The 16,241-nt window shown below is 36.0% G+C and overlaps 1 protein-coding gene across 9 annotated transcripts in view; it reads right to left on the bottom strand.

Moving 5' to 3' along the window:
* Nucleotides 1-8,662: 8,662 nt before the first annotated feature.
* Nucleotides 8,663-16,241, bottom strand: part of OXR1 (oxidation resistance 1) — a 567,726-nt gene continuing 560,147 nt past the window's right edge. For all 9 annotated transcript variants that reach the window (XM_074201035.1, XM_074201036.1, XM_074201037.1 and 6 more), the window contains 2 exons: nucleotides 13,219-13,292; nucleotides 8,663-10,543 (listed from right to left, as the gene is read on the bottom strand). In XM_074201035.1, coding sequence (XP_074057136.1) covers nucleotides 10,408-10,543; nucleotides 13,219-13,292 — 210 coding nt within the window. In that variant the 3' untranslated portion in view covers nucleotides 8,663-10,407. The remainder of the gene's footprint in view (nucleotides 10,544-13,218; nucleotides 13,293-16,241) is intronic.

Raw genomic sequence — 16,241 nt, 5'->3', positions numbered from 1 at the left:
CCAATTCTTTATGACCCTATTTAGGGTTTTCTTGGCAAAGAAATTAAAATAGTTTGCTATTTTTTTCCTGAGTTAAATAGGGTTAAGGGTCACACAGCAAGTAAGTGTTTGAAGTCACATTTGAACCCAGGAAGATGTCTTCCAAATTCCAGGGTCTAGTACTCTATTGACTGTGTGATCCAGCTGCCCCCTAATTTGTCACTAGCAATACATTTTATCTCATCTCCGATACTATAACCTTAGAGTTATCTTTAACTCTCTCCTCTATATTACATCATAGTTATAAAGAACATGTTTGTTGGGAATCTTGTTTCCAATAGAAACTAGAACACTTTCAATTGACTGGCATCTTATCAATTGAATTTCATCATTATGGGCAACAATTACTCAATTAACTGCTCATTATGTGATAGACACTGTGCTAAGTGCAGGGGTCTCAAAAAAAGACAAAAGTCATTCTGTTCCCTCAAGCTGCTTTCATTCTAATGCTGGAGATAACATGTATATGAAAGGTGCATATAAGATACATACAGGGTAAATAGAAGACAACATTAGAGAGAAAGGGTGGGAGAAAAGGTACTCAAGAACTTATAATGACTTCTGAAAAAATGATGTCTTAACTGAGTCTAAAGAAACCCAAGAATTCTAGTAGAAAAAGCATCCCAGACATGGAAGATGACTGGTACAAAGGTATGTAGATGGGAGATGAAGAGTTATATGTAAATAAAAACAAGTAAACTTGTATGACTGGTTTGTAGAGTGCATGTAGAAGACTGGAAAGAGAGGAAGACTCCAGATTCTGAAGAGATTTTAATATTTAAAAAATTCTTATATTTGGCAATAGGAAGCCCTGAGAGGAGTTTACTGAGAAGGGACCTGACATGGTCAGAACTATGCTTTAGGAAAATTAGTTTGGATACTGTTTAGAGAATAGATTGAAATGGTGAGACATTTCAGAAAGATTAAGTCGATTGCAATAGTTCATGTTGTTGTTGCTTTGTCTTTTGTTCTTGAAGACCATGATATCAGGGAGGTAATATCCTGACATGTACATGAATTGGATTAAAGTGAGATAGGGGCTGTGCAAAGTCACAAGTCCCACTGTTTCCTCTGGAATCACCTGGGTCCAGTGGCCAGATATGAATTAGGATGAGTGGAGATGGCCCTGGCTGCAAGATAATCAGAGTTAAATGACTTGCCCAGGTTCACACAGCTACTAAGTGTCAAGTGTCTGAGGTTGGATTTGAACTCAGGTGCTCCGGGCTTCAGGAGTGGGTCATCCTAATAGTTCAGATGAGAAGTGAGAAGAAACTAGAGGGTTGACTGTGTGAGTGAAGAGAAAAAGATGTAAGAGATGTGGTATAGATAAAAATGACAAATTTTGATATCTGATTGTAATTCTGATATCTGATTTATGGGTTGGAATGAGAGTGAGGAGTTGAAAATAACTAGATTTCAAACTGGGCATCAGGGAGGATGGTGGTATTTTTGACAGAAAGAATTTATGTAAGTTTAGGAAAGGAAAGGGTTTGGGAAAAATATGAGTTTTCTTTTCAATATTTTGAGTTTGAAATGCTTATGAGATATCTAGTTTAAAAAGTCCAATTGCTGTTGGCAATGTGGCCTAAAACTCTAAAGGATGCCTAGGGTTGGACATATAGATCTGGAAGACCATGACATCAGGGAGGTGGTGTCATGACAAGTACATGAATTGGATTTTGAGTGAAGGGTGCTGTGCTAAGTCACCAACCTCACTTTCTCCTCCAGAGCCACCTGGGGCCAGTGACCAGATATGAATCAGGAAGACTGGAGATGGCCCTGGATGCAAGGCAATCAGGGTTAAGTGACTTGCTCAAGGTCACACGGCTAGTACGTGGAAAATGTCTGAGTTCAGATTTGAATTCCTCCTGAATCCAAGGCAGTGCTCTTTCCACTACATGGGGCAGCTATTGACACAAAGATGATAATTGAACCCATGAGAGCTGATCAGACCAATAAGAGACAGCATAAAGAAAAGTGAAGACTTTGTTGGATGCACAATGCTTTAGAGGTATGACATGAAAATTCAGCAAAGGAACCTGCAGAGGCTCAGACATATAGGAGGGGAACATAGAGACAGTTCTATCAAATACTCAGGAGAGTAAGGCAATGTCAAAAGCTTCAGAGGAGACTGATAGATGGGAGGAGAAACAGGAGAGAATAGTGTAACAAAAGCTTGAAGGGAATATCTAGTAAAGAGAATTAACAGTGCCATAGGCTACAGACAGGTTGGGAAGGATGAAGATTAAGAGAAAGCCATGGAATTTCTCTATTTCTTCCTGATGGATTTTAGTGATTATATATAGAAACACTGATTATTTATGTGGGTTTATTTTATATCCTGCAATTTTCCTAGTTAGCAACACTCTTCTGAACTCCACCATCTTGACAAAGAAAACGAAAATCTAGGATTTAAGAATGTGTGAATGAATTCACAGAAAGATTGACCCATGACCTCAAAATATTTAGGGACAAAGATTTATTCTATTAAGGTAACAAAGTAAAGGGATTAAACAGGAGTATGCATTTATACTAAGCAAAGAGAAAGCCCACAGAGAATCAATAGCATCAGGAAAGAGCAGCAAAAAGCAGAGAAGTTAAGAGAGGGTTGCAGACTTTTTGCAAGTGGGTTAAATTTCTTAGGGAAATAAGAGTTCCTTAAGAAAGTAGCAAAGCTAAGAGAAAGTTAGGACAGTTACAAGGAGATTGCAACTGTGCTACTAACAGTAGCAGCCAATAGGGATAAGGCCAGGGTTTACACAGGGTATATGCTGGGAAAGAGGTTAAGAGTGGAGTGGTGCTAGGGATGGGATTAAGAAGTGGGTACCCATATCCTGAAGAGTCAATTTAGTGTCAGTTTTTAAAACTGAGATGTGAGTATGGGTAGGCTTCCATAGCCCTGAGCAATAGGAGTAGGGGCATGGGGATGGGCTTAATATGGGATGGGTGTAGGCAGGCTTCAAGTGGTTTCAATAGCTTTGAATAAGACTATCTTTTCAGACTAGGGCAGGGATATATTATTTTGCTGAAAGGGGCTTGCATTGGACCTAGGGGCAGGGATTTACTAAGCCCTTGCAGGGGGCACGGTACTTCATGAAGTTCATGGACATTCTGCAAGACTATTGCTTAATCAGACTCCTACTTGTGGGACTCATCTTTCTAACTGAAGAGGATAGAGATGGAGAGTTCCAACTAGAACCTCCACGTAAAGGGTTAAGTAGTCCCGGCATTTCTTCATTTATGAACTGACTGCACTTGCATGAACTTTGTGATTAGGACCCTATGCCAGGTGTCTTTTCCCCCTCCCAGTTTTCATCTCCCTTTTGTGTGTTGCCTTCCCTCATTAGAATGTAAGCTTGAGGATGACCTTTTTTTTCTCACCACTTAATACAATGTCAAATCCAATCTCAGATTTAACTCTTACTGTGTGTGACTTTGGGCAAGTCATTTAACCCTGATTGTCTCACATCCAGGGCTATATCATCCTGACTCATATCTAGCCATGGGACACTGATGGCTCCAGAGGAAAAAGTGAGGCTGGTGACAGCACAGCTCCCCTCACTCAAACCCAGTAAGGTTCTGAGACCTCATCTTGCCTTTGTTCAGTCCCTGGGATTTGGACTGGTTAGTTTGCTCCTGCCTTGGTCATTTCCAGAATCCCTAGACTTCTCTGCTGAAAGGGCTGATCCTTCACCTGGAAGTTGTTCACCTTCCTGAGAGCCAATGTGGATTCAGAACCATTGGTATGGGGTTTGCTGCCCTACAACTACGGGAAAAATGCCAGGAATAGAACAGAGGTCTATATACATTTGTATCTGATCAAGATCTTTGATACCATCAGTCATGAGGGTTTATGGAAAATTATGTCAAAATTTGATTGCTCAGAGAAGTTCATCAATATTGAACATTAATTCTATGACAGCATTGCATGCCTGGGTTCTGGATAGTGGATGATGCACTTGAAATTTCCCAGTCATCAATGGAGTAAAACAAGGATGTGTTCTTGCTTTCATACTTTTTAGCATAATGTTTTCAGTCATATTATCAAACACCCTCACTAAGGATGAACTCAAGACCTACTACCACACTGATGGCAAATTCTTCAGCTTGAAAAAGCTACAAGCCAAGACCAAAGTGGAGGGAGTGTTGGTGCATGATCTTCTGCTTGCAGATGAAGGTGCACTAAATGCAGCCTCTGAAGCTGAGATGCAACGATGTATGCATCGATTCTCTGCTGCTTGTGCTCATTTTGCTCTAACAATTAACACCAGGAAAGCCCACGGTGCTCCATCAGTAAGCACCACACCATCCACATGTGGAATCATCTCTTACAGCAAATGGAGAAGTTTTGAGTTCTGTGGACAAGTACACTTTCCTTGGCAGGGTACTTTCCAGGAAGGTACTCATTGACAACGAGGTGGACACTCACATTGTCACAGTTAGCTCAGTATTTAAGAGGCTTCGGAAAGAAAGTGTGGGAGAGAAGAGTATTAGACTGACTACCAAACTGAAGGTCTACAGAGCCATTGTGTTGACCTCATTACTATATGCCTGTGAAACCTGAACAGTCTACCAACGCTATGTCAGGAAACTGAATAACTTCTATTTAAATTGTCTTAGAAAGATTCTGGAGATCACCTGGCAGAAGATACCAGACATGAGGTCCTTCCTTGAGCTAAACTGGCTAGCATTCCAACATTACTACAGAGTGCAACTGAGGTGGGCTGGACACATTAGAATGATAGACGTAATGCTTGCCTACAAGAAACTAGTTTATGGAGAACTCACACAGGGCAAGCACTCACAAGGGTGTCAGAAGAGATAGAGACCCCCTGAAAGTCTCATTGAAGAACTTTAGAACTGATTATACAGCGTGGGATACATTGGCACAAGACTGCCCTGTATGGTGTGCCCTCATCAGTGAAGGGGCTGCACTCTATGAGGCAGAATCAAAGCAGCTCAAAGGAAATCATGACATACATAAGTTTAGAGTACCCACCCTAGGTGTTCACATGGACTATTTGTGCCCAACCTGTAGTAGAGAGAGCATTCTTGGTTCACATTAGTCTGATCAGCCATAGTTGGAAACTAATTTGTCTCAGACATAGTGTCATATTGATCTTTGTTAACAATGGATAAAAACCAATCAGACTTCTCTATAAATCTTCCTATTCCAATATAGGCTGGAAAAATGATTCACTGTGATTTTTTTTCTTGAATTTCCTGATCAGAAATTCATCTGGTATATTTTCTATATTTTTATGGAGTAATTGTATTAGAAGAACTGGACAAAGCCTCTGTTTTCCTTAATCATTTCATCTTTCACCTGCCATCTTAATCCTGCAAATTCCTTAACAAATCCAGGCTTATATATAGCAAATAAGGAATTGTAAATGGATTAATATTGCATTTTTCCTGAAATTTGGACTCACAAACTAAATTTTTGCCTTTCAAAAATTTAGGTCAGGGGTAAGCAAACTTTCTATAAAGGGCTGGATAATAATTATTTTAGGATTTGGAAGCCAAAAGATATTACTTATATAGAAAAAGTAAATTTCTATGAATGTTTTATTGGTGAAGTTCAAATAAGTCAATTTTTCTGTAATACAGCTCCACTAATGAAAATAGAATTCTGGTTTTGGGGAGATTCAAAGTTAGTGTCTCCCCATCATCCAACTCAATTGTAAATATTCATGCTAATGCTAATCTGTAACGAGATTTTTATATTTCAGCTTTGAAAATGCCTTTTCATAAATAGGTACTATAAATACTAATATCAATCTATGACATGATTTTTATTGAGCATATTCATTTGGAAAGCATTTGCATATTAAGAAGTTCCTTAATTGCATTGTTAAATGGTTTTTGAAATAGGAAAAACTTACATCAATGTCTGAAAAAACAATGCTGGAACTCTAGTTTGAGCTCAGAAAATAGATCCCCTATAAATCTGTATGGAAAGAGATATTGCTTGTTTTAACTTCTGATGGCAATGGAAGTGTATGAAGCTGTTTAACATATTTTGTGATTCAAATTTTAGTGATTATTGAATTGACTTTATCACAGTATGTTTTGCATATATGTACTGCTTTGTCTTGGTTATTTTAGGCTGAACTCACCATAAAACATCAAATCTGCAGCAAAAACTAATTTCCAAAGTCATTTACTATTCAATAATAGTAGTTGAAGGCAGTTCTCGTTTAGGGAAAAAATCAATCTCAGACCAGAGCTCAAAAAATGTTTATTTTTTGTGTTCCCATTAACTCCTGTATTTGAGCTTTAAAGTTTCTTCTCATTTCTGGTCTTTTTATCAGGAATGCTTAGGAGTCCTCTATTTAATTAAAATTCTATTTCCCCCCCAAAGAATGGTAGATAAGTTTTCTTGGGTGTAAACTGATACCCTTTGGAAAATCATATTCCGAGCTCTCTGTTACTTTGGAATAGTGGTTCCTCAGTACCTGAGCTTTTTCTTTCTGGCTGGCTGAAGTATTTTGTCTTTGACTTTTAATATTCATAGTTTTCATTTGGGGGCAAAAGGGGAGGTTCTTGTAAAGAGTGACCAGTGAATCCTTTCTTTCCCCTTTGCCCTTCTGATACTGAGAAATTGAGTTATTTTTCTTTTAATGATTTTTTACAGGTTATATAGACTCAATCATGGTGCCTGAGTAGTCCAATGATCTTTTTCCTCTTAGCTCTGTTACAAGTTGTCTTTTGATTTAAACTAAATGTTAAATTTTTTTATACTTTCATTCTGAATTCTTTTTTCCCATGACTAATTTCTTTTCCTTTTTTTTTCTTCTGGGGGCAGTTAGGTAGCGCAGTGGATAGAGCATCATACCTGAAGTCAGGAGGACCTTTTTTCCTTCTATCACTCTTTTTTTTTTTTAGATTTTTGCAAGGCAAATGGGGTTAAGTTGCTTGCCCAAGGCCACACAACTAGGTAATTATTGTCTGAGGCCGAATTTGAACTTAGGTATTCCTGACTCCAGGGCTGGTGCTCTATCCACTGCGCCACCTAGCCACCCTTCTATCACTGATTTATAAAATATTTTAGAAGTCTTGCTTCATGTCTTCCAGGAATTCTCAATAAATATGTGCCTAAGCTATGCATGTTTTTCTTTTTTCTTTTTAGTCTTTGTAATTATCATTCCTTTCTATGTTTGTGTCTTGAGCATCCTTGCCACCTTAATAGTACATTATGGAATTTTGGGGGGTTGCTCAATCTTCCATTCTACCTCCTGATTTCAGACTTGATATGGGGGGGGGGGGGAAACAGGACGTTTTGAGTAGTTCTGGAGGGAAATTCTGGGCTGGTCCTGGCTGCTTTCTTGAGTTACTGTGTGTTTTTTTCAGGTCTTGGGGACAGCTCAATCTGGGGACCTGCAGGCATTCTATAATCCAAAAGCAGTCTTATCCACTGCAAATTTTGAACACTAACCCAATGATCTGAACCCTGGAAGTTCCTGACCTAGTTTTGTTTGAGCAACAGTAGATTGCTGCTAGATTTACCCACTATCAGTCAGCTGAGAAACCGCACAGTCAGCTGAGAAACTAGACTTCCATTTGGTCTAGAATTCTGGCCTGAGCTCTCTGTTTCAGAATATATGTCTTAGTGCACAGCCTATGTTTTTGGGTCTATGATAACTTCTTACTGCAGAATGCTAGTTCTTGAGAGCATGTCTGACTCAAAACTAGGTAGGGGCCCACCAAGATGTCAAATAGCAGCCATTCTTATTGCAATTCTATTCTACCCCTTCCCCACTAATAAAGATCTCTTGTGCTTGTGTGCTCTCCTACATATCTCCTGGTCTCCCTCTGCAGACCTAGGTAATCTCAATTGGATCCTCAGTGCAGAAAGACAACAATATCCTCCTAATTTGATATACTATCTCACTCATTAAAGTGACTTTTCTAAACCTTCCATATTCACTCCCTACTCCCCCCTACCCCCAAGCTCAGATGAAAACTTTATCTCATATTTCAATGTAAAAATTGAGGCCTACTGTGGAGAGCACCTTCTTTTCTAATTCATTTCACAGATTACTTCTGCCAGGATTGCAACTTTCCCTTCTCACATAAAGAATGAGGTAGTCTAATTGTCAGGGTAACCACCTTACATACACAAATGATACTATTCTGTCCCATCTTCTTCCAGCGAATTGCCTACTCCGTAATCCCCACTCTCATTATCTTTAGTGTCTATTTACTGGCTGCTTTGCTACTGCCTACAAATCTCCCTTCTCCTTAAAAATACCTTTACTTGATTCATCCACCCCCACCATCATCCCCTACTTCTCCCTTTTTCGGCTAAATTCCTTGAGAAGGTCATTTACAATTAAGCTCTTGCACTTCATACCTCACACTTAACTTCACAACTTAACTCAAGATACACCATCTCCTGACTCCAGAAATTTTAACTGATTTCCCCCATGCATGGAATTCTCCTTCCTTTCTTAGCCTCCTTACTTTCCTCAAGCCTCAACTAAAATTCAACCTTCTTCAAGAAGCCTTTGCTGACAACTTTTAAGCTTCTTTTTGTATCTCTATTACTTAGTATAGTTCTTGGCATGGAGAAAGCACTTAATAAATGATTGCTGACTGACTTCAATAAATTGCAACTCAATTTTTTATACATGTATTTTAGTTTTATTTGCTATACATCACTATGATCTCATTGTAATAGAAATCCATCACAGGATTATTTAGTCTTAACTCCACAAAGACAATAATACTGTGTGGAAGACCAAAGGAGAAAAAGGTGAGCTTTATTTACAGTTCCTTATATTGTAAACATTTAATCTATATACCGTTACTAACTTCTAACATGTATTAAGAGATTTACATAGACAAATTAAGGAAATGATGTCCTGTATTCCCATTCATATTCAGCAATAGCATATTATGACAGAGCATCTGGCTCCTATTAATTATTCTAGCAATAAGTTTTCTTCATCTAAGTATTTAACTTTCAAAAGAACTAAATCTTAAGTGTTATACAACTACATCTACTTAAGCCCACACATCTGGCTTTTATTCCATTTTTAGAATAATTTAAAGTGCTATAAGCAACCTGTCAATCAATACTTTCTATAAGAACAAAACTACCTTTAAACATTAATTTACAAGATAATATACAATGTTCATCTGGAATAGCTGAAGTTCCAGCACAAAGTCACTGTCACACGTATAACAGCAGATTTTGTTTGTTTTTGCATAACATAGAATAGAAGCTTTGAAATAAACTGTTTTGATGAGTTGTTATTGCCACAATGGTTATTACTGATTTTCCTACAAAAGAGGACAAGAATTACTATTATATTCTAGCCTGTCATTTTTTTTCTTGAGGTCACGACAGTAAAATTGCATATTTCACGAATCTACTGAGTTACAATATTGTCTACTATAGTACATGACCCATTTTATTAGCGCTGGTTTTAACTGTAATTTACAACATATATCCACTCAATTTTTTTAATCACTTTTTTTCTTTTTTGGACAAAAATGAACTATATTTTTGGATCTGAAGTGCAACAAGGCTAAAACAACAAAACCATAAATTATTATATCTGATATTTTATGCTGAAGAAATATGCATGTAGTCTTTTTATTTCTGATAATGCCCTGCTAAAGCTACAAATAAGTTAATACTATATTTTCTTGCTTAATATATTAAACCAAATGGAATCATTAAGTCCTCATTCTCCTTTGCAATTTTAAAATTCTTTAACAGAATCCAATAGTGTTTCCCCAAACCTGCAAGTGTTATATGGTCTAATATAATCAGTATTCTTCCCTCATCTCACCTTTTCTAAAATGGAATTGAGAATGTCTTCTAAACAATTAAATGGTGCTGTTATACTCAAGTTAACTAAAAATAGACAGTATCTTTAATTTGGCATATAGTTTTTTTTTAAAATGTATTGGTTCTACAATGCAAGTTGGTCACTCTCAACCTCAGCAGTACTGTATCTATTATTATTCATAATCTCGATCTATGCCCCACATGTGCTATTCCTTTTAAAATAATATAATTTTAATTTAAAAAATTAACTAGATGGAATTTCAAAATAGCAGCACTAACATCAGAGAGATTGTAATGATACCGATTTTTAGATGGAGTGGCTACTCCTTTGTTAAACTGCAGTCAAGCTGCAAGTTATTTATACTACATGGCACTAGTTAAGTCTTTCACCTTATGAACTCAGGGAATATGATTTAAAGAAACCTTCCCAAATTATACCTAAATAAATGGTGACACAGACTCATTTGAAATAGTTAGTGACATGCTACATTATATTGCTTCAAGAACTTTCCAAACTATGCACTTGTCCATGTCAGGTTTGGGGCATTATCTGGTAAGAACAGTAGTTATTCAAAAGCCCATATTTCAATATCTTGAATAAAGAAATCTTCTTTTTTAGAAAGTGTATGGTTCCCAAATGTTTTACAGGAATGACTTCTACCATGGTAGAGATCCCCATCAAGCCAAAGTGCAAATTCTCCCCTGCAACAGAAGAAAAAAAAATTATTCCCTGGTACAACACTTTGAAATATGTTGATGAGTAGCTTTTGCTTGTTTTGAATAATGATACAATACTAGATTATGACATCACGTCCCAAAATGGCAGATTAAAAAAACGAAGTGCTACAAAAATGTCCATCCTTTGTAACTACTTACAGTTTTTTAAAAATTATTTATTTAAGGCCATGGGGTTAAGTGACTTGCCCAAGGTCACACAGCTAGGCAATTACTAAGTGTTGGAGGCCACATTTGAACTCAGGTCCCCCTCACTCCAGAGACACTGCCACCTAACTACCCCAAATAACATTTTTTAAAACTTCACTATTTTTTTATCCGTTGACCTTCTTTTAGCCTGGTGTAGTCTACAGTCAATCACCATTCAGTCAAGGAGCATTCATTAAGTGCTTACTATGTACCAAGCATTCTGCTAAATATTAGAGATTAAAGGAAGGTAAAAATCAGTTTCTTCCCTAAAAGTGCACACATTCTAATGGGATAGACAACATGTAAAAATGCAGAAGATAACATGAAGGAGGGAGATATCTTTAATTAAGGAACTGAATGTGTTCAAAAAAATGAGAAATTTATTTAGATACAATGAACATATGTATGTTACAAATTATTACATACTATTACACATTCGGACATAATGATAAAATCATGTGAGACATATAAAAATGTTATATGAAACAATTACCCTCTAAAGTATATGCAGCTAGATGGCATATGTACAGTTTTGGACCTGGAGTCAGGAAGATAAGTTCAAATATTGCTATGGTCACTTATTAGCTGGGTGACCATGGGCAAATTACTTAACCTGTGTTCCTCAGTTTCCTCATCTGTAAAAATGGAGATAATAACTTCCCAGGGTTGTTGTGAGGATCAAATGAAATATCATTTGTATAGCACGTTCCAAATTTTAAAGCTCTATATAAATTCTCCTCCTCCTCCTCCTCCTCCTCATTACCATCATCATCATTCCTCATTTGTATTAAGATCTACCACTGGATTAAAGAATATGACTGGGTTCATTTATTAATGAGGACAGAATTTACTTATAGATTTGGAGTCAACTAAGGTAAGAAAATGTGAGTATATCACAAAGGACTCAGTCAATTTATATAGATTATATAGATTCAAATTCAAGAGCTTGTGGTTTTCTCTGACATACTTGGCAAAAGAAATGACTTTTATTTTAGAACCTGAGTTTACTATTAACAATAGACTCCAAATTTTGTAGGAATAACATTATCTCAAGACCTTCAGCAGAAAGTTTAGCTTGAGAATATGCTTCATGTATGGATCTAATGTGATAAGAAGTCTCTTTGTCAAAAATGGCTGTTATTTTGTTTGTTTTGTTTTTTGCAAGGCAGTAGGGTTAAGTTACTTGCCCAAGGTCACAAAGCAAGGTAATTATTAAATGTCTGAGTCTGGATTTGAACTCAGGTAGTACTGACTCCAGGGCTGGTGCTCTATCCACTGCACCACCTAGCTGCCCCTCTGCTGCTTTACATTTCTAAGAAAAGCTGAAAATGTGTTTGGAGAAGGGAAGAAGAAAAAGGGGAGGGAGAGCAAGGAATGGGATGGCCTAGAATCCATTTTTCAGTCTTTCTTATACTAGTTTATAAGTGAAATAGGAAATATCATAACGTTCAAAAACTGAATGTAAAGGATGAAATGTCTAGGTTATTTGCATATATGCAATAATTTGGGAGCCTGGTAAAAGAATCCATTCTTACAAAGGGTCAATAAAGAAACAAAATCAGGCAAAGCACACTAAACTGATGAATATTAGTTTACTGGCCTTAGAAGAAAGAAAACAGAGAGTAAAGATGATAATCAAATTATGATAAAAAGCTGGGGGGGTGGGGGAGATGTAGGAAAGAAAGCTGTGTTTAAACTCAGGAAAATTGATGCAATATCAGGAAAAAAAAGAGAAAATAATGAAATAAACCTCATCAGAAATATTGAAAATTAGGTCATTAAAGTGTTCCTACAATGATTAAATTACCTTCATTAATCTGGCCCTTGAATTCCACTGAAATGTTCCTCTTTATATATGAAGAAAATCAAGATTTCAAGTAATTTGGGGAAAATTTCAAGAAAAGTAAACTTCTGTTTTCTAAAACTGTTGGACAAGCCATTAGAAAGACTATAAAAACAATTGTCTTTATAACATAAATTTCAACCTTAATGAAATATATGAAAATACAGTGAGGACTGCGGTATACACACCTATCAGGATATTGCACAATTGAACAAAGTACCTAGCATAGAAGCACTTTTTATTTGTATATGTTTTTATTTTAATAGACCAGACTATCTTACCTTCCAAGGTCTTTGGCCAAAAACAGTAAGATTTTGATCCAAAAACTATCACTCAACATAGTTATCTGTGCACAAGGCTGAGTTTTATTAAAATGAGTTTGTTAATCCATGCATAAAAATGCTTCTATTGGTACAATACAAAAATTAAACTTAACAGGTTCAAATCTTCTAGCTAGCTATAATTTTAAATCTGAAAAAGAAAAACCCTTATTTAAAAAAAATTAAAAATCTATACATTTTATTTTAAATATTTCTAAAGTGACAACAATTTAATAACCTAGAGTTGAATTTTTTAAAAAAGGAATTTTATGGTAAATATTTTGACTTACCCTCCTCCACCAAAAGCTAGGGAATCCATATCTCCTTTGATAAAAAACATATTATCTCCAGTCCACTTAAAGACCTAAAAAACAGAGAATAATGATTTTTTAGTATCAATATATAAACAAATGTAGAATGAATGAAAATGATCATGAACATTTTTAAATAGCCAAACTCCAAGAGAAATTATCATACAAATTATAGTTATTAACCTTAGCTAAGAAGAGGTTTGGGGGTTAGATCTAGAGAAGGACAAGTGGTTTTATTGCTCTGAATCTTTCAGAAAATAATTCTTTCCATCTTAATGAGGTCATTCATTCATTATCTATTCATTAAATACATTATAGGGTTTTTTTTCTGGCAAGGCAATGGGGTTAATATTAAGTGACTTGCCCAAGGTCACACAGCTGATTTGAACTCTGGTCCTCCTGACTCCAGGGCTGGTGCTTCCCTATTAAATACATCATAGTTGCCAAAAATTATGATAAAGATTATCCAGAGACTTCAGTATCTCTCATGTTTGGTTAGTATTAGTTACTTACATATAATTTAATCACTGTAGATTTTTTAGAAGGTAGAAAGCATTACCGTTTTGTTCTAGGAAAACATTTACTAAGGCACTGAACAAATTACAAAGAAACGATTTTCTAGTTTGAACCATAACTGTGTTTATGGTGTCAGGAATATCAAACCAATTAATAATCATTTATATTAATTACCTAGATTTTCTATCTCTTGTCCCAAGAAATGTTTAAATTCAATTACATAATTCTACAAGTCAAGGAGAAAATACAGGCAGCCAGAAAGAAACAATTCAAATTCAAGGAGCCTCTAGTTATGCTTTCTTAGGTCTTGGAAGCTTCAACATTAAAAGATTAGAAGGCTTGGAATATGATATTTCAGAGGGTAAAGTATCTTGGATTAAACCAAAAATCAACTACCCAACAAAATTGAGGATACTTTTTCAATGAAATAAGACTTTCAAACTTTCCTGATGAAAAAACCAAAGTTGAAGAGAAATTTCAATCTTCGAATCCAAGACACAAGAGATACATAGGAATATACTTGGGCAGAGAGTATGGGCATAAGTTGATACGATGAAATAAAAAAAAAATAAGGTGGGGAAAAAGGATTTCACTGGGGAAAGAAGGAAGGGGGAGAGAGAATAGGGTAAATTATATCATATGAAGAGGTGGCAAAGCAATATTACAGTAAAGGGAAAGAAGAGAGATGAGAATTCATATGGTAGAAACTAGGCAGACTTGCATCTCATACCCTAAAACAACAAAGTCGAAATAGGTATAGAATTTAGTCATAAAGAGTGATACCACAAGCCAATTAAGAGAACAAGAAATAGCTTATCTCTGAGATCTATGGAAAGGGTAGTTTATACCAAACAAGAGATACAGAGCATTATAAAATGTAAAATGTATAATTTGGATTAGGTTACATTAAAGATTTTGCACAAACAGAACCAATGCAACCAAGATTAGAAGGAATGCTGAAAGCTGAGAAACATTTTCTTAAATTTGTTTTTTGAATTTTACAATTTTCCCCCAACCATGCTTCCCTTCCCCCACCTCCCCCACAGAAGGCAGTCTGATAGTATTTACAATGTTTCCATGCAATACATTGATCAAATTTGAATGTGTTGAGAGAAAAATCATATCCTTAAAGAAAAAATAAAATATAAGAGAGATGGCAAAATTACATAATACATGAGATAACTTTTTTTTTAAGTTGAGGGTAACAGTCTTTGCTCTTTAAACTCCACAATTCTTTCTCTGGATACTGATGGTATTCTTCATCATAGATACCCTAAAATTTTCCCTGATTATTGCACTACTGATGAAATGAACAAGTCCATCAAGGTTGATCATCAACCCCATGTTACTGTTAACTCATCTCGCTCAGCCTCAGTTCATGTAAATCCCTCCAGGCTTCTCTTAATTCCCACGCCTCCTGGTTTCTAATAGAACAATAATGTTCTAAAATGTACATATACCATAGTTTGTTCAGCCATTCCCCAATTGATGGGCATTCACTCAATTTCCAGTTCTTTGCCACCACAAACAGGGCTGCTGTGAATATTTTTGTACAAGTGATATTTTTACCCTTTTTCATAATCTCTTCAGGGTATAGACCCAGTAGTGGTATTGCTGGATCAAAGGGTATGCACATTTTCATTGCCCTCTGGGCCTAATTCCAAATTGTTCTCCAGAAAGGTTGGATGAGTTCACAGCTCCACCAATGATGTATCAGTGTCCCAGATTTCCCACATCCCTTCCAACATTGATCACTGTCCTTTCTGGTCATATTGGCCAATTGGAGAGGTGTGAGGTAGAACCTCAGAGATGCTTTAATTTGCATTTCTCTAATCAGTAATGATTTAGAGCATTTTTTCATATGATTATGGATCACTTTGATTTCCTCATCTGTAAATTGTCCCTGCCTATCCTTTGACCATTTATTAACTGGGGAATGGCTTTTTTTTTTGTTTACAAATTTGACTCAGTTCTCTATGTTAGAAATGAGTTCTTTGTACAAATACTAGTTGTAAAAATTATGTGGGTAACAAATTTGAACCAGCATTTCTGATAAAGGACTCATTCCTAAAATAATAAGAACTGAGTCAAATCAGGCAGTTTTCAGAGAAATAAATTGAAGTTATCTGTAGTCTTTTAAAAAAATGCTTTAATCATTAATGATTAGAAAAAAGCAAATTAACACAACTCTGAGGTACCACCTAACACATATCAGATTGACTAACATGAGAGAAAAGAAAAATGATCAGTGCTGAAGAGGATATGGGAAAACTTGGACAGGAATGCATTGCTGGTGAACTTGTGAACTTATCCAACCATTATGGAGAGCAATTTGGAACTATGACCAAATAGCTCTAAAACTCTGTATACTCTTTGTTTGATCTAGCAATACCACCACTAGGTCTATTTCCCAAAGAGATCAGAAAAAAGGGAAAAAGACACACATGTACAAAAATATTTACAGCACAGGTAAAGATTTGGAAATT

The sequence above is a fragment of the Macrotis lagotis genome, chromosome X (genome assembly GCF_037893015.1).
Source record: "Macrotis lagotis isolate mMagLag1 chromosome X, bilby.v1.9.chrom.fasta, whole genome shotgun sequence".
NCBI lineage: Eukaryota > Metazoa > Chordata > Mammalia > Peramelemorphia > Peramelidae > Macrotis > Macrotis lagotis.
Note: the sequence above shows the minus strand (reverse complement) of the source record. Positions and strands in the feature narration are given on the sequence as shown.